Here is an 18,116-nt window from a genome sequence, read left to right as displayed (position 1 = left end):
CATTTTCAAGATCTTATTTTTAAGATCTTAAGACTTAAGATCTTAAAAATAAGAACTTGAAAATAAAGATAATGAAACATTAAATAAATAGAATAAAACATTAAATAAAGATAATAGATGATGTTTCAGCCTTCGTGGCATCAACCTAAATTATCTACATTACATTACATTACATTACTATTATTATTATATTCCTTTATTGATCCCCATGGGGGAAATTCAAGTGTTGCAGCAGCTCAACTACACAGACACAGACAATAAATACACATACTATACAACTACACTGACAATAAATACACATACTATACAACTACACAGACAATAAATACACATACTATACAACTACACAGACAATAAATACACATACTATACAACTACACAGACAATAAATACACATACTATACAACTACACAGACACAGACAATAAATACACATACTATACAACTACACAGACAATAAATACACATACTATACAACTACACAGACAATAAATACACATACTATACAACTACACAGACACAGACAATAAATACACATACTATACAACTACACAGACACAGACAATAAATACACATACTATACAACTACACAGACACAGACAATAAATACACATACTATACAACAGTCATTTAGCAGACGCTTTTATCCAAAGCGACTTACAGTCAGTAGTATATTACATATCATTCACACACTGACGACAGGCTACCATGCAAGGTGCCACCATCAGACTCTAACTAACATTCATGCAACATCCAGTCCACACCAATGGCAAGCCTTCGGGAGCAACTTGGGGTTAAGTGTCTTGCCCAAGGACACATCGACTGCCGAAGCTGGGTATCGAACCACCGACCCTCTGATTGGAGAACTGAAGAACTACCTTGCTCTCCACTACGCCACATCCATAACAGCCATAACATGGCTCTAACATTCCACCTGATGAAGACCCTGGAGAGGCTGGTCCTTGTGCACTTCCGACCCCTGGTGATCTCATCTTTGGACCCACTTCAGTTCGCCTACCAACCTGGCATCGGGGTGGATGACGCTGTCCACCTACCAAAGAGCTGGTGGTGGAGAGCTGGTGGTGGACTTCCGCCGGGGTAAACACTGTCCTCCGGAACCAGTGAACATCCAGGGACAGGACATTGAGATTGTGAAATCTTATAAGTACCTGGGTGTTCACTTGAACAATAAACTGGACTGGACTAATCATACAAATGCACTGTATAAAAAGGGTCAGAGCAGACTGTATCTGCTGAGGAGACTGAGGTCCTTTGGAGTGCAGGGAGCACTCCTGAGGACCTTTTTCGACTCTGTGGTGGCATCAGCCATTTTTTATGCAGTGGTCTGCTGGAGCAGCAGCATCTCGACAGCTGACAGGAAGAGACTCAACAAACTTGTCAGGAAGGCCAGCAGTGTGCTGGGGTGTCCACTGGATACGTTGGAGGTGGTGGGAGACAGGAGGATGATGGCAAAGCTGTCATCCCTGATGAACAACACCTCCCACCCCATGCAGGACACCCTGGCAGCTCTGTGCAGCTCCTTCAGCCACCGGCTGCTTCACCCCCGGTGTGTGAAGGAGAGGTACCGCAGGTCCTTCCTTCCTGCTGCTGTCAGGCTGCACAATCAACTCTGCTTCCAGCAGACCACATGACACATGTGCAATTCAATACACTGTGCAATTATAGCTTTAATAGTTTTTCTGTCAGTAAATATAATATTTCAGTTATTGTTGATTTTCTACTGTTTTTTATTGCTTATTTATAATACTTGTTGTTTTTATTTCATTTTTATTTTTATCTTGTCTTTCTTTTACTATGTCTCTTGTGTGCACTTTACTCTACGCTGCTGTAAGCCTGCAAATGTCCCCGCTGCGGGACTAATAAAGGATTATCTTATTTTACACTTCACTGAGTTAAGCTCTGGAAACGCGTCTCTATATAGTCAAAGATGTGTTGCCATATTTTGATAAATTTATCTTCAGACCCATGCAGTGTGTATTTATTCTTTTCTGATTTACTAAATTGAAGAACATCTCCGATCCAAGCCTCATGGAGAAAAGGATGACTTCCAACGAAGTAGCCTAAAATCAGTCAAGACTTTGGCTTGTCACCATGAAGTCAACCAGTTGGCCTCCCGGTGATGGAGGAATGGTATTAAGATCCCTTACTTAAGTAATAGTACTAATACCATGCTGTAAAAGTCAAGTTACTCCTGCATTGAAGTTATTTTTTATTTAAAATGATATAGGTATAATGAGAAAAACAAGTGCTCAATGCCTAAAAATGCAATCATTAGCTTATTGTGCATTAAAGTAAAAGCAGGATTTTACTGTTTTAGTAGGTTGAGATGGAGCTAATTTTTAACTATTTTGTATAGGACTGCAATTAATTATTATTTTGATTAGATTCATATGATTGTTATTTCCTTAATTAATTATGGTAGCTCATAAGATAAAAAAAAAACCCTTTAAGCACATTTAGAACCAATACATAACACAGGTCGTAATGAAAAATCACAGCAGGTTTGAAATCAGCAGGAAAACAGATAATCTTTTTATCCTGATGTATAACAACACTTACCACACTGTGAAAACCTCTAGTGCTTATTGAAGTGTAATGTTTAATTGCAGCCTACAGAAGCATCCCATGAGGCTTATCCACGTACAGCCAAATACTGAATAAACACTTGTTTGTACTGTTAAGTAGCTATATTATAGTATTTATTGGAATTGCTCATATAGGCAGTAGTGCAGTTAGTTGTATGTCTACATGAACTATTACTATTAGATGGAGTTCTGCAAAGAAACGCATTATGTGTCTTAATTCAAATATTTTCTCCAATTCTTTCCAATAGGACACCATTATCCATTTTAGATCCATATTTTATTTGGGTAAAACTCAAGTTTATGTGATAATGACAATATATAGTAGAGGCAATAAAATCAATACAATACACAATACCCTGGGGTTAAGTGTAGTTTATTGTGATGTTTCTTCAATCCTGAAATGATAGGTGACTATCTGATATCTTAAATGTAATATTGTCTCACAACCACACAACAAGTAGGTTTAAACAGCATCAGACATCTCAAGTGTGAACAAAGAAGCAGGTAAATGTGACATGAAACATTAATCCAATCCATCCCGTCCGTGTACTGCTCTGATGTGTTGAAATCAGATGAAGCGATGAGGAAGTGAAGGAAGGTTTCAGCCCAGGATTTATCCTCTTAGTTCTCATAGTAGAACCATTTGTCCACTGAGAAACAAAATCAAGCATTTTTCCATTTACCTTGAGTAACAACATAAAGTAGCTGCAATAAAACAAATAAATGTACAAACACCCACCTGAACCTGGAATTGGATCTTCGGCTCCAAAAGCGCTCGCCTATAAGAGTTATTGTTGTTATTTCATGAGGAATACATGTGTGCAGCTCAGATATTTTTGACTCATTTAAATAATGTCAGAAACTGCAGGTCTGTTTAGGGTCTTCTGAGGGCTCTGTGTGTTACCAGGTTAGACAGCATGCTTTTATGTTTATCAACTCTAGTCTCATTAAGGAAGGGAATAAGGTGGTTACATGAATTTGAAAAGGAAAAGACAGACTTACAGACTTAACCACAGCTTCTGCGTCCCCAGCAGAGCAGCAGAACGGACTATCTGAGACACTGGTGTTCATGCTGAATCAATACAGAGATGAAAAAAGGGAATAATATCAGAAAGGCATGTATTTACAGTTTCACTATTTTATCTGCAGTAAAACGGTAATAAACAGCCCAATAACAAATACAATAATTCTTATTTAGTATATTCAAAATCTTCTCAGCATTCTGTCAACTTTCACTCAGTCCTTGATAATTATCTCATGGATGTTAAGGAAGGAAATATCACTATAAGCACAAAAAACAACGTAATTTAGCCTACTATACTGTCTGCACAACATATTAAGTCCTCACCAATTTAACTCGCCAGCATTTGTCCTCTTAGAAATCAGCGCCTTCCAAAACTCGTTGGTGCTCTTTACTGTTTCAATGGCAAAGTCCTGGAAAACACAATTTAAAAACATCAAATTTTCTCTCTGAAAATGACTTTAACATAAATTGTTTTCATTTCTTAGTTGTTTATTCATTTGAAAACAAACTGACAAGTTACAGATACAAACTATAGAGTGTACTGATCTATAAAGTGTAATACCGCGCCCTAACCTTTTTAAACTACAGCACTCATACTGTGAATACAAGTTTAAAAGGTGTACCCTGTCCTTGAACTCTCCGTTGAAAGCAAACTGGTTTTCAGGTTTCCCATCTGGGACTTTGTATCTTTTGAACCAATCAACAGTTGCCTCCAGGTATCCAGGCTTTAGTCGTCTTACATCATTAATATCTGCAACAGATCAGAAACAAAGGAGAACTCGAAAATGCATGATAGCTTGTGTAACTGATGGCAGATTTTCTTCTTGGCCTACTGCAGGTTATTCTTACCGTTAAAGTCGGCGGCTTCAGGATCCTCAGTATTGATCACAATGACCTTCCAGTCTGTTTCTCCCTCATCGATCAAAGCCAGAGTTCCTAACACCTTCACTTTGATTATTTCTCCTCGAGAGCACACCTGAGAATCGAAGACATTTAAAAAAAAAAAAGCTGCAAACAGCTAAATTTAAATCTGTCTATTTTAAGCCGCCAGTCAGAGCAGTACCTTATCTCCTATGTCACATATATCAATAGGATCATTGTCTCCACAGCAACCTGTGTCGCTGTCCTTGTGGTTTGGATCTTCCCATGTCTGTGTGAGGAGAAAAGCTTGAGTTTATCGGAGCAGAGACATGGTCAGGATTCATGTTGCTTGAGTATCGTTTATAGGATTTACCTGTGGAATAGCTCCATAATTCCAGATGTAGCCTTTGTGAGGAAACACATTCGCTACATAACGGAGATTCCCCTTCTTTATATCTTGTATCAGTGGATTGAGAGGATCTTTGGTGGCAATCTGATAAAACAGACGGCCAAAACACAGTTACATCAGCTAACTAAAAATAGAAGGATTCACTGACTCACATTGTGGTGACTGTGTTATTAAAAATTATAATTTACTGGGACATAAACACAAAAAACGTAAATAAATAACTCAAGATTAACTAAAACATTATACGCTACACAGTATTTGTCTTATTTCACAATGTTTTCAATCTGTAAACTGAATATTAGGAGGGAACATACCTAATACATGTATACAGTGATAATTTGCAAACATTTGCATATATTTATATTATTTATACCTCCATCTTTGCATTTGTCCATCTTGGAACCTCCACAACAGCATGAAAAATATTCTGCAAAATGAACCAAAATACCTTATATTAATTATCTTTCCTGTTTCAGGTACATTTCTATAAAACTCCTTTCACTAAAACCTACGTAACAGTGATTATAGACTGAAAGACAGCCGAAGCTTTGCAACATTATAACTATACAAATCCCAAACTTCAGCGGACGCTGACACGACTGTCTGATGTATACAGTTTGTGCTTAAATACCATTCATTACCTTTGGATAGTGGAAAGGAAAAAGTACAAAAACTATTTATATGTTTTGTATTTTATCACAAGAACACAATCTTAACACCAGGCCTATAAGAGTGACTTAACGGAACCAATTTGTGCCTGAAATGAAGCTTGGTTACTAAAGATCAGTTAAGGTAGCAAACTAAATATGGACCCGTCCACCACTGCAGAATAATTGACTCCAATCTCAAGCCAAGCAGCAACAAGGGCTGGGGTAATGGTGGTCACCTGGAGTACATAATTATGCTTTCAAACTCTACAAATGATGTATTTTTTATACATGTATTCAGTCCCAGCAACAAGCTTTCAATCTCCAAAAGGAACAACCTACAGCAATAATTGTGACACATGATGCTCACCTCTGCTTCATTTGCGTAGATGGGTATGTCATGGAACGGAGAGATGTATTTTCCCTCAGGGTTTTCTATTAAAAGGAGAAATGCAATTATAACTCTTTTAAAATTGTATCACTGTGAGGAACTACAAAGTGTGATATCCCTTCTCTACGTTTACTTGTCAATGCAGCTATATTACTGCAGTTATAGCTACAAGTTAACTATTCAATTATTAAATACAATTCTACACAACACATAAACTAGTTCCTCCAAACGGCTGTACTTACTAAAATACACCCTGTACTCTTTGGTGTTCGGCCTGCCCCTCTCCTCGATGGTAAAGCTCATGTCTGTTGTTGCTCTCAAGCTCTCCCTCTGTGGTCTAATACAGGAGCACTAAGACGCTCCTGAGTGACAGGCAGTCATTGAGACAGAGGGAGAGGGCATGCGCAGAGCTTAAGCCAAGAGACCTGACAACTGCATGCATGTGACAACAGGAAGTGTAAAGGCAAGACAACAGAGCTGCATGTTCACTGTATGGTTTATGAACACTAATCACATTCCTGTTTTGTCATCTGTAGCTAACAGGCGTCAGACAAACCGTCTGAGAGAAGCAGAATTGCTCAGAGTAGTAATTCACAGCTAATCCTTCCTTATTCCCACTTCTCCATGGCTGCCACCTGCATTCTGCGGCCTGGATGTGAAGTTTTTTTCTTTTACCGTCTTTGCGTGTAGAAGCTGTGACTCTTGAGAGCTCTATTCAGACACAAACAGATGGAGCTGACTGGCGTTAGCTGTAAAACCAATTAACAAGGCAGGATTAGGTGGCGTGCCCATGTTGTGACTTCTTGCCTCTGGAGTTTCCCTCTAACTATTTGACAACATTAATTATGGGCCTACTTTTAGAGACACTTACAAATGGGACTTATCTGTTTTTCTCTCTAAATGCATAATTTAAAGGACAGGTAGAATGGTTGATTGTGAGAGTTATAAATGGCCTCTTATGGAGCTTGCCATGCTACTTAACGTTGTAATGTCAATTTATATGTCAGACTTAGTTGTATAATGACATTGTTTGAAACACATTCGATCTAGCAGTTTTAATTGTAGCAATTACAGAAGCTTGTTGTGACTTTTTGTATCATTTCAGATCTTGGTTAATGAGACATGTGTATGTAAAAACACTAAATGCTCTGCCATGTTTGCTGTAGTTTCAATGTGCAGAAAGTAACACGTTTAAAATGTGTCGTACAGCCTGACAAACTGTTCATCAAGTTCAGGTGTGGAAACTATAGAATACACAATATAAAGAATATATTACATATTAGAATACACTATGAATATAAAAAAACGACTTCAATTAGAATATAAACAATGGATAACATACTTTATACATAATACAAGTGAGCAAATTTGTTGCAGTTTAAAATATTAAAATAGAATTAAAGGTAGCAATTCTGGTCACACTTGACTTTTTATAAATTAATATTGGGTATTGACATCAATTATTATATGTTAAATTGATGTATATTATGTTGTATTTGTTTACACAATGCAATGAAAATTTGCTATAAATGTGATAACATCAAAAAGATTAACATGAGCTGATTAATTGGATCAATTGTACTGTATTTAAACTAAAACACACAAAATCGAATTTACATTTTAAAAAGAATGCCTCCTACTGTATGCATTATTAAAACACCACACTAACCAAAAATGTAAATGACTGTAGTTTTTCTGTGGCTTATAGATGATTAAAACAAGGAGAGTCAGAGAGCAGCATGGTGCACAATACAAGGTCACAGCCCGGGCAGCAGAGGAGTCACGTGATGCAGTAAGTCTGCTGCTAAAAAAAATATTTATCTTGGCAGAAGACCTCAAGACTCAGGCATCCAACCCCTGTAAGAACATGTGTCTTGTCACATTTTAAAAGGCTTCACACACACATGAAAAGGAGCTGGTCATTAGGGGAATCAGTAACATATTATAATGCTACCTCTCTCTTGCCCTTCTGTGGTTGATTCGCCACAAAAGGCTCAACACAGTGAACCCAAACATCAGATTATAGGTGATCCAGACTCTGCAGTGTTGCTATTTAAGGAATTCTTGAAAAGCCTGAGCGAAACCATTTAATTCTGTGGATCAGTCTCTGTCACCTGCAGCCTCTATCACAGATGGAGGGTTTAAGAGCTTGATTTTCCTATCTGTACTTTCTCTGTAACCCGACGTAATCAGGTCTCTGTGGCGCCTCCAGCTTCAAACTTCAGATAGTTTCAGAATATTTTGCTTGTCTTTCAAATCGTTTTTTGCTGTTTGTTATGAGCGTAGATCCCTGTGCAGGAGCCTGAGGATGAAACACAGGAGAACACATTTCCTAGTGTTTAATAGTCTGTTATCATCTGTCTGCACACATTGAAAATATAAGTAAAGAAGTTTATCCTCTTGTTAATTTGCCAAATTGTTTCCCTAATTAGGATCCGCATCTCAGACCAGCCCTCTAACAACTTTTGTCTTTTATGGTTGTAAATTTGAACCTCAATAACTTAATAATAAAACCAGACCTGAAACAATTCACCAATAAGTTTATCAAGAGAAAAATTAGCAGTTATTTAATATCTAATTAATATTTTTTTCCAAAATACCACATGCTCTAGTCCTTCTCATCTGTGATAATTAGCTGTTTTTTTCTTTTTTTATATAATTGTAAACAGATTATGGGTTTGGGACTGCTGGTCAGAAAAAACGATATTTAGAAGACTTTGGTTATCAGACTTATTGAAAATGAACACTATAATCAACAGCAGTCCTAAATAAACAGTAAAGCTTTACGTCAGGGCACACTTCTGTAAAGTTGGTCTAAAGTGAATATGAATAACTTTCACACAGTGAAAAATAATGACGTAAGACTGCATAGTTTCCAGTGCATACTTTTTAATTGAACAAAATGTTTTTATACTATCAAAAGTAATAAATAAGTCCTTTTTTTTGTTTATAAATCAAATGGAGTATAAATGGATTGATTTCATCTCTTTGTAGTTCATAAAGAGAAACCAGATTAAAGGCCGCAGGATGAAGTCATCAGAAGAACGTAAAATCTTTAATAACACACCTCTGTTTGTTTTGCTTCTCGTAAACCATTGTGATATCTTCAGTTCGATATCTTCAAGTATGTGTCCCCGTCTCTCAGGCACACCAAAGCATCCCACTGAAGTAGCTAAAAGGCACACCGCATGCAGTCCGTGGGTGGGTATATAAAATAGGACATATTTTAGCACTCCGTTTCAAAATTGTGGGCAGATTGCAGAGCAGACTGAGTGTTTGAGTCCAAAGGGTTTGACTTCACGTTGAGCCACTTCAGTGCCGGCATGTCAGTCAACTTTTCCACTGGTATTTCTGTGGCACAAAAAAAACAAAACATGAGCTTAAGGCGTATAGCAAAATGCAACGTCTTGCGTTAGTATATTATTATTACCTGTGATGCTATTTCCCTCCAGGTTAATCTTCTCCAGTGTGGTTATTTCAGTCAGCTTATCAGGGAAGATGGAGAATCTGTTATTAGCTAGATTGATGCAGGTTAAATGCTCCATTTCTCCCATGATGTCAGGCAGTTTGGTGAGAACATTTCCTCGAAGGTCCAGTTCTGCAAAAATATTTCAAGCCAGGCGTAAATCAAGGGGTCACTCATCTGGTCTTCCTCAACCATTTATGAGGTGAACAACATACAGCAATACAATCTATTCTTAATTATTAACTCCTTGATTCAAATAGCTGCAGTGTGTTATTCGCTACCTCTCAGCTGAGTGAAGGTTGAAAAGAGTTTGCCGGAAATGGACTTCATCTCGTTGTCAGCCAGTGTGATAATGCGGATGTTGTCTGAGACACTCCTGAGGATCTTGAACACACCGTCTGGGAAGGAAATGAGCTTGCAGTTTGACAGGTCTGCAGAGAAGAATCAGAAGATTGATTATGAGATTATGAAGCTTTAACACAGCTTCTATAATTAACAAACACTTTGAGATTTAAAGTGATTTGAAAAAGCAAATGTAAGCCTCTGTCACCACCTGCTGGCGAAAAAATCTGAAATAGCATGAACCAGAATATTGAATCCGAGCTTATTCGTTCAGCAGAAAGAGTGGGTGAGTGAGAGAAAGAGAAGGGATATTACCCAGCGTATCTTTTCCCTCCTCTACGGTTGCATTAACAATGCGGGCCACTTTTGCGACTGCCTCAGCCATTTTTCTGCTGTTACTGTTCCTAAAGCAAAAAACATTACATGACACATTACACATTACACATACATTAATGCATGAGCTGTATGACACCCAAAAATGTATTAACAACAAAATGAAATAAGTAAATGTCCTTTCCTCTAAGTGAATATTTCCTGTAAATTGATATGAATTGTTCCTTGGAGCGGTACTGATATCATTCACAGTATTTTGAAGGTTTTCCAAAGTTAAGTAAAATAAATAAAAGCGAGACAAGATATACACCTACAACTGGAGATGACGAAATGATAAAAATCCACCAAATATGAGAAAATACAAAATTAATCTATTGTAAATAATAACTGATGGCAAACACCAAAATGTTGGGGATTTCTATGCTTTCGGATCAGTAGATGGATCACTTAGAAGTACTCTGTAATACAAGCAGAGGTGGACGAAATATTCAAATATATTACTCAAGTAAGAGTACAAAAGTGTTAAAAAATTATACTTTAAGTACCAAAAGTAAAAGTACTCATTGTGCAGAATGGATTTTATATTGAAGAATAAATGTGTACATCACTTTAATGTTGCAGCTGGTAAAGGTGGCAGAAAATGTTATTTAATAGTATATAAAAAAAAATATACGTGATTCATATAAATCTGCAAAGAAACCAAGTTGACAAATAAATGTGGTTATGTAAAAAGCACAATATTTCTCCTTTGAAATATTAAATATTATACACGACGAGTTAATTCACTGGAAGTCAGTCATTGCAGACAGAATACAAATGTAATGGAGATAGAAAGTGGACCAATGAACATTAGTACCGGGTTAGTTAACGTTACTTCTGGTTAACGTAACTGAACGTTGAAACAGACGTGGCGCTGGGTAATGCTACTTTGATTTGCACAGGACCTAGGAGAACAAATGTACTTCCTCTGCAGGAGTAACCTGAAATACAAGTCAATATAAAACACACCAGACTCATACAAACACCGCCTTTTGAGCTATTCATTATATCAAAATATCGTTATTTAATTCAAAACCATGCCAGGTAACCACTTACCTAAACTAGAAGCTAAGTGCCGCAGAGCCTGACAGCTGCTGTAGTGAGCTCATTGTTAAGGAATGCTTGAATTCAGGAGCGTCAGTGCTGCGCTATCGAGTTGCAGACGACGCAACATTAGTCTAATTTTAGTAACAAAAAATTTGCAGTAAAAACGCATCATTATAACTTATTAAGTAGTAATACTTATTATGAATAGTTATTACGTTTTTTTAAAAAATCTGGTCAATGTTGTTTTTGTCAGCATATTCAAAAGTTTCATATCTGAGTCCTGCATTTATAAATCTAAATATTTTGCATTTAGACTGGGCCTTTTAAAATATATGAAGAAAACACAAGGACATCCTTTTTTTTTTTTTTTTACTGGCTTAATGCTTCTCTAATCTGAATATCTTTCTCTATACAGTACCAGTCAAAAGTTTGGTCATGAAAAAACACTAATGTTAGTATCAAATATTGTGAAAACATCAGTCATTTATCAGTATTATCAGGATTATGAATATCTCAAATAAAATTTAAAAAAAATACAACATGTAGGCTACATACAAGTAGGTTAAACAGTAACTGTGTTTATTATGTACCAGTCAAAAGTTTGGACACACCTTCTCATTCAATGGTTTTTCTTTATTTTTCTTTTTTTCTACATTGTAGATTAATATTGAAGACATCCAAACTATGAAGGAACACATATGGAATTATGTGGTAAACAAACAAATGCTCAACAAACCAGAATATGTTTTATATTTTAATTTCTTCAAAGTAGTTGAATGAGAAGGTGTGTCCAATCTTTTGTCTGGTACTGTATATTAAATTTAGACTTTTCGCTTACACATATTTGCATTAGGAAGTTAAGTGTTGTTCTTACCTCTGACTCCTGGCCAACTATTCCCAGTTTGACTACTGGTCGTGACTCTGGCAAATTCCTGGTTAGTCAGTGTATTTTCAAAGGCTTTGAATACAATAGGCTCTCTCTAGCTTCAGGTGAATAGTTTGCCATTGTTATGGCTATTACTGCCACTTTACAGTATTTGCTGGATATTCCCCTCCTATACAATGCTGTATTTTGATGTGGCACTGTTGATGACTGAAACACTCTCAAACTAGAAAAGTCCACCTCTTTTTGTGTGTCAGATCTTTTGTATCACATAGTTGAAGTTAAATGTGTCTGTGATCTGAGTGATGACACACATCGGTTTTGTGTTTTGTGGATATGTTTGCAAATATGTTGTGTTTGTGACCGCATAAGCAAAATCTGAGAAAACTACTTTGAGACTAGGTATCATATTACAAAACCAAAATAGTTTTTCCATATAGATATATAAGATGTTTGATACCCATCACCTCTGCTTAAAATAACCTTTTGTTAGTACATCATAAGTAATAAAACATAACAAAATATATAATCCATGTGCAAAATGTACATAAATACAATTTATTTAATATTTACAATAAATATACATTAATTTACAGTTGTACAAATGTACTGTACAATAAAAAAAAAAAACAGTGCTGGAATATTCAACACCATTGCCATTTCATGTTTACATTGATGAAATTGACAAGGGAAATAAAGTTGTAAATTACATTGTGACATCTGCACACAGCTGGAAGGCTGGATGCTATTGTTGAGTTTGTATTTCAGTTAAAATAACAATGTTTTTCTTAAAAACCAAAGCTCACATCGCAAATTTAAAATCCCATCTCTGCACATTGATCAGCTACAATCTTACAGTGCAAGGTGACGAATATCAAAGAGCTTTTTTCCTCCCGGCTAAGTGTTCCCTTTTGTTTTTCAGACTTTGGCTGCTCCTGCACAGCATGTTTTATGCCGTTAGCACCGCTCAGCAACACAGGTCATGTTTGGAGTTGGTTGTATCTGTCACTGGCAGCCACATTCATCCACAATCATGTCTTCGTGATGTCGGAGGAGCATTTCTCTGTTCTCGTAGTACAGCATGCTTAATGGGCTCATTTTGGTTGGGGCACAGCAGGGCGCTGCCACTCGGTCAGGGTGGTAATGTTTCAGTAAACTCTGGAAAAGAAAAAAAACAAAACAGGATTTAGATGGATGATTCCAGTCTTAAAATACTTCATTTCTGTATACAAAGATACCAAGACAGACAAATACTTTTAATATTTTTTCTGATTAATTATTCCTGATTATGCCAGTGAGGGTTTCGTGATAGCATGCTTGTTTAAATGTATTTTATAGCACTGCAATTTATGATTATTTCCATTGTTGATTAATCTGCTGATCATTTTCTCAATTAATCGGTTTGCCTAGAAAAATATGTATAAAACATTCGGTTTTAATTACCCACAGCCCCACGGGGATGAATAAGATTATTCGATTAGCAGTCAACACCCAATTATATTCAATTTATTATCCGACATCCAAAGAAAAGCATTAAATCCTCACATGTGAGAAGTTGAGACCAGTGAATGTTGGAAGTTTTTCTTGAAAAACTACTGAAAATATGGATAAATTCTCAAAATAGTTTAAGGTTAAATCGTTGCAGCTGGACTCTTTTTTTTAAACTCTTACAATATTGTTTGTCTTACAGCTGCATATGTTTTTTTCTCTTTCTAGTCTTGTTTCCATCTGCAGTTTCAACAGCTACCAGTTTACCTTAATCTATCAGTGATAATACCAAATGCTGTAGGTCATGTAGGGATATTTTTTTGTTTACTCCAGTATCTCCCATCTGGTGTTCTGACGGGAGGAAATGTGTCAACACGAGCAGCCCACGCGGATGTGAATCTACTGAGCCTCAGATAATGAATGAGTTATATTCCCAATAACAACATAAATAGATATATTTCCACCACTAACCTGCATGTAGGCATGATTTGTTGGATTCAGGTTTTCCCCCAGGGGACCAGGGCAGGATCCCTCACAACGATAGGCGTTATATCTTTTAGGAAAGACGATCCAGGACCCCCAGCCGATCTGATTAAAGTCCACATGCAGGTCTACTCGGCGGCAGAGAGATTTTTCACTCGCTCTCTTGGACGCCTGCGGGCTTCTCACCGTTTGTTCTATCTGGCCCCGTTTGCTCCTTCGCCTCTTTGGCCACCGGGCCCTTTTGATTTCAGCAGGGGACAAGAACTTGGACTGTTCCGCCATGTGAAGCAAGCTGGCTTTGGCCTTCGAGTTTTCATCAGAGCCAGTTTGTGAGAAGACGACCAACAAGGCCCGGTCACTCAAGTCCTGCTCTCTTCTCGGGCTCGCCACAAAGACGGGCTGATCGGGAAGCGACAGGCCTCTCTTTGTCTTTGCCACTCTCCTTCTGCTTGCCACTCTTTTTTGTGGAATTCTTACCGTGGCTGATTTTCGTCTGAGCCAGCTCAAGAGAGGTTTTGTCATGTTGAACACTTTCCAGTTCTGTGATAAAGTGACCAGTGATGATTCAGTGAGAAGCCCCACCAGCTGCTGTTCCTGGCAGCCCTCGTGCGTGTGGCACGCCTGGCCGTGCTGGTGATAGACCTCCACAGTGATGTTGGACACGCTCGCTGTCCGAGGAAGTCTGATTCTCAGCTCTGCCGCCTGGATCTGCTTGTCAGCCAGAAGGGCCTTGAGGTCAAAGGTCGCAATCCAGCGCTTCTGACTGGATATCAAACCTAGTGAAAGTGAAAAGAGAAAGATTACTATCGTAATCAGACAGTTTATGATTATACTGATATGACAACACATACAAATGCCAGTGAGCTTTTCCAGGAGAAGCAAACTACAACAACCAAAAATGTTATGAAAATGTTAACTATGAAATGCTATATTTAAATGTAGTATTGATCATCTCCAGTGATTTCTTCTTTACTTCAATAAAGACTTCCTCTTGGAAACGGTATTTAGTAATAAATCAGGAAATAAAGGCTGCTACAGCAGTATCTCTTCACATTTATCTGTTTATACCAAGCATTTAAACGTCCTTTTAATTAAAGGATTTTTTAAATGTTTTAGACCTTGATTTTTCAGTGACTTGATTTATTAAATAGTGAAAAAACAGACATTAACATTGCTATTTTCATATAATCAGATCCTCAAATAAATATAACATTTACTTTATCACACTGCACATTCATATTGTTATATAATATTTAACAGAATCCACTTTGAGACTATTTTTAGGCTACATGGTGGTATAACAGTGACATAAAACATTTGTTTTTATAAATATTTGAATATGTGCGTCTTAATAACTGACACAGATGCATGTCAATTTTAGTCTGACATCATCCATTTTTTTCAATTATTGTGCATCCCCAAACCTCAATGACCTATCATCATTAACCATATTAATTACAGGTAGGATTAATGTTATTTGTTTAATCCAGTCTCCTCTTTTGTTTTGCAAAAATGAATGGAGAGGAGGACAGTTAAGGCACAATATAATTCCCTTTGATAACTTCTACCACGATTCATGATTAATGATTAATGATTAATGCTTGTACAGATGGAGAGAAAAATCCAGCCATTGTTCTGGTGCAGGGCAACAAGTGCTGCGCCCATACCTTGTAATGGGGCTCTCATTGTGAGTCAATGAACAGGTGTGGTTCAAATTAATCTAAAGGATTAAAGCATTTTTTTTTTTTTAAACATTCAATTTGTGCTTTTGTCGTGCATTGCCCTATTTAGCTCTCCTGTTGATCAAAAGTGCAAACCCTCCTTTGCCATTCATCCACTCAAACCAAACACCGATCCGAAACCCATCATTTAACACATCTCTGCCTCTCCCGGCTTCTGCATATCCTCACTCAAACAAATAGGTAGTAACTCTAACACCTAGCAGCGATGTGGAATGAGATTCAGCAGCAGGGAGGGAGGGAGGCCCGTCCTCTGTTGGCTGCTTGTGCCATTAAATCCCCGAGCTCTAATCTAATCAAGCCAAGTGTGAAAAAAGAACTAAGGGAAGTTGTTGATTTGACTTAACAAGAGATTTGTATAGGGGGATGTCTGGCGAGATATCTAATCAACATCACCTATTTAAGTAAAAAAAAAAAAAGAGGTTTGCTTTGAGAATTAGACAGAAAACCCGTCCTTTTCACACGCTGATCCTGCATGGTTATTCACCCCCCCTCCTCCAGAACGGGATGTGGATTGAACCCCTCTGAGGTCGTCTGGCTCGGAGCTTTGACAGCAACACTTGAGCCCAGAAAAAAAAAAAAAACCAACTAACATTTCAAAGGGGTCTTTAAGTGGTAAAAAAAAAAAAAACAACCTAACATTTCAAAGGGTCTTTACGTTTTAAAAGCATGAGATCTGACTTGGACCAAAGCTCCAAAAAAAAACACCTTTAAGAATAAACACGTTAATACATTTCTTCATCACCTTGTTGTCCCCTATATTATTATCAATAAAACATCTGCATGTTTGGAAATCTTACTTTTAGCCATCACACTCTTCACGGTGTCTGCCTGCTTTGTGGAATCTTGCTCCATAGTATCCAAAGGCCTGGAAAAGTTGGACTTGAAATTCCTGTAGAGATGCATCATGTAGGTGGGCAGGTGGTACCCGGTTGATCGATCCATGGAGGAAAAATGCTGCTTGGACCGCATGTAAACTCCATCCCTGTTTCTGTGGACCCCCTGAGCGAGCAGCACCAGCAGAGATGCGTGCAGCGCGACAGCCAGAGCTCCCAATGAACGCATCTTTTTGGGCCAGTTAATGACAAATTCCTCTCCTGGGAGATTAGGGGTGTCTTATATACCCTCACCCACCCCCTTTTTATGTTTAACAAGTAGCTGAGAACATTAAAGGAAATTGACATGCGTCCTCAAGACTTGTTACCTGACAGCTCATCATCCATTCTGTTGGTAATGAGGCGCCTGGGTGCGTGTTTACAAGGAGCGCAACACTTTGTTTGCGCCTCGGTATTTGGGGCTTCTGGAGCCTGATTCCCCATCCTTGGATTAATTGTTCCAGCTATTTGATTTACACTAATTGTTAGGCTTTCCCATAGTGTCATGTAGTCTACTGAATACCGTCTGAAATGAACTATGCAGGAGGACCATCGGGCTGCTGCATATTCTGCGTCTTATAAGACATGAAAAAATACTAATGTTAGTATAAAATATTGTGAAAACATCAGTCATTTATCAGTATTATGAATATGACATCCTTTTTTTTTTTTTTTTTTTTTTTTTTTTTACTGGCTTATGCTTCTCTACTCTGAATATCTTTCTCTATACAGTACCAGTCAAAAGTTTGGTCATGAAAAAACACTAATGTTAGTATCAAATATTGTGAAAACATCAGTCATTTATCAGTATTATCAGGATTATGAATATCTCAAATAAAATATATAAAAAAATACAACATGTAGGCTACATACAAGTAGGTTAAACAGTAACTGTGTTTATTATGTACCAGTCAAAAGTTTGGACACACCTTCTCATTCAATGTTTTTTCTTCATTTTTATTTTTTTCTACATTGTAGATTAATATTGAAGACATCCAAACTATGAAGCAACACATATGGAATTATGTGGCAAACAAACAAATGCTCAACAAACCAGAATATGTTTTATATTTTAAATTCTTCAAAGTAGTTGAATGAGAAGGTGTGTCCAAACTTTTGACTGGTAGGCTACTGTATATTAATAAAAAAAAAAGTAGGTTATAATAACCAACAACATAGTTCTTTATCCTATAGGTTCACATATAATCATACACTGTTCATATAGGGCTTTAAAGCGTATATATTGTCAATATGACATTTTTACTTTCATGGTGTTTTGGATTTTCACAGTATTATCATATAATACTAATACCCCTTTAATACAAGTTTTAAGTGGTGGATTGTTGATATTTGTATGAAACACATTAGAAGCACGAACTGGCTTCTCACTCTACAGAACACCTTGAAGCACAATGTCACAAAGCTCAGTAATTCACATTGTAAGGTTTTGGGATGTGAATGGTTATTGTCAGTGAGACCTGCAC

General features: G+C 37.2%; 3 protein-coding genes across 3 annotated transcripts; all 3 read right to left on the bottom strand.

The window, feature by feature from the left end:
* Positions 1-2,963: 2,963 nt before the first annotated feature.
* ppa1a (inorganic pyrophosphatase 1a) lies at positions 2,964-6,266 on the bottom strand. The gene is made up of 11 exons (XM_054599178.1): positions 6,180-6,266; positions 5,917-5,981; positions 5,273-5,326; positions 4,864-4,983; positions 4,693-4,779; positions 4,479-4,605; positions 4,253-4,380; positions 3,954-4,039; positions 3,608-3,677; positions 3,345-3,384; positions 2,964-3,255 (listed from the first exon to the last, which is right to left on the bottom strand). Exons 1-11 carry the CDS (start codon positions 6,238-6,240, stop codon positions 3,227-3,229), a joined length of 867 nt encoding a protein of 288 aa, XP_054455153.1. The 5' UTR covers positions 6,241-6,266; the 3' UTR covers positions 2,964-3,226.
* A 2,552-nt stretch (positions 6,267-8,818) lies between these two features.
* lrrc20 (leucine rich repeat containing 20) lies at positions 8,819-11,233 on the bottom strand. The gene is made up of 5 exons (XM_054599326.1): positions 11,174-11,233; positions 10,061-10,149; positions 9,685-9,834; positions 9,368-9,535; positions 8,819-9,288 (listed from the first exon to the last, which is right to left on the bottom strand). Exons 2-5 carry the CDS (start codon positions 10,128-10,130, stop codon positions 9,164-9,166), a joined length of 513 nt encoding a protein of 170 aa, XP_054455301.1. The 5' UTR covers positions 10,131-10,149; positions 11,174-11,233; the 3' UTR covers positions 8,819-9,163.
* Positions 11,234-13,052: 1,819 nt separating this feature from the next.
* ndr2 (nodal-related 2) lies at positions 13,053-16,822 on the bottom strand. Its single transcript, XM_054599401.1, has 3 exons — positions 16,558-16,822; positions 14,007-14,794; positions 13,053-13,205 (listed from the first exon to the last, which is right to left on the bottom strand). The coding sequence occupies exons 1-3, from the start codon at positions 16,820-16,822 to the stop codon at positions 13,053-13,055; spliced, it is 1,206 nt and encodes a 401-aa protein (XP_054455376.1).
* Between the last annotated feature and the right edge of the window lie 1,294 nt (positions 16,823-18,116).

Source organism: Anoplopoma fimbria, chromosome 5 (assembly GCF_027596085.1).
Source record: "Anoplopoma fimbria isolate UVic2021 breed Golden Eagle Sablefish chromosome 5, Afim_UVic_2022, whole genome shotgun sequence".
Taxonomy (NCBI): Eukaryota; Metazoa; Chordata; class Actinopteri; order Perciformes; family Anoplopomatidae; genus Anoplopoma; species Anoplopoma fimbria.
The sequence above is the reverse complement of the archived record's forward strand: the minus strand, read 5'-3'. Positions and strand labels throughout refer to the sequence as shown.

Bases quoted from the DNA above. Each gene is read 5' to 3' on its own strand.
- ppa1a (XM_054599178.1), bottom strand. From the start codon at position 6,240: ATGAGCTTTACCATCGAGGAGAGGGGCAGGCCGAACACCAAAGAGTAC. The intron at 5,982-6,179 runs GTAAGTACAGCC...TCCTTTTAATAG, and splicing joins AGAGTACAGGGTGTATTTTA to AAAACCCTGAGGGAAAATAC. The intron at 5,327-5,916 runs GTGAGCATCATG...TTCATTTTGCAG, and splicing joins TCTACGCAAATGAAGCAGAG to AATATTTTTCATGCTGTTGT.
- lrrc20 (XM_054599326.1), bottom strand. From the start codon at position 10,130: ATGGCTGAGGCAGTCGCAAAAGTGGCCCGCATTGTTAATGCAACCGTA. The intron at 9,835-10,060 runs GTAATATCCCTT...TCTTCTCTGCAG, and splicing joins GGAGGGAAAAGATACGCTGG to ACCTGTCAAACTGCAAGCTC. The intron at 9,536-9,684 runs GTAGCGAATAAC...ATATTTTTGCAG, and splicing joins AACCTTCACTCAGCTGAGAG to AACTGGACCTTCGAGGAAAT.
- ndr2 (XM_054599401.1), bottom strand. From the start codon at position 16,822: ATGCGTTCATTGGGAGCTCTGGCTGTCGCGCTGCACGCATCTCTGCTG. The intron at 14,795-16,557 runs GTAAGATTTCCA...CACTTTCACTAG, and splicing joins GAAGAGTGTGATGGCTAAAA to GTTTGATATCCAGTCAGAAG. The intron at 13,206-14,006 runs GTTAGTGGTGGA...TTTCTTTTCCAG, and splicing joins CAAATCATGCCTACATGCAG to AGTTTACTGAAACATTACCA.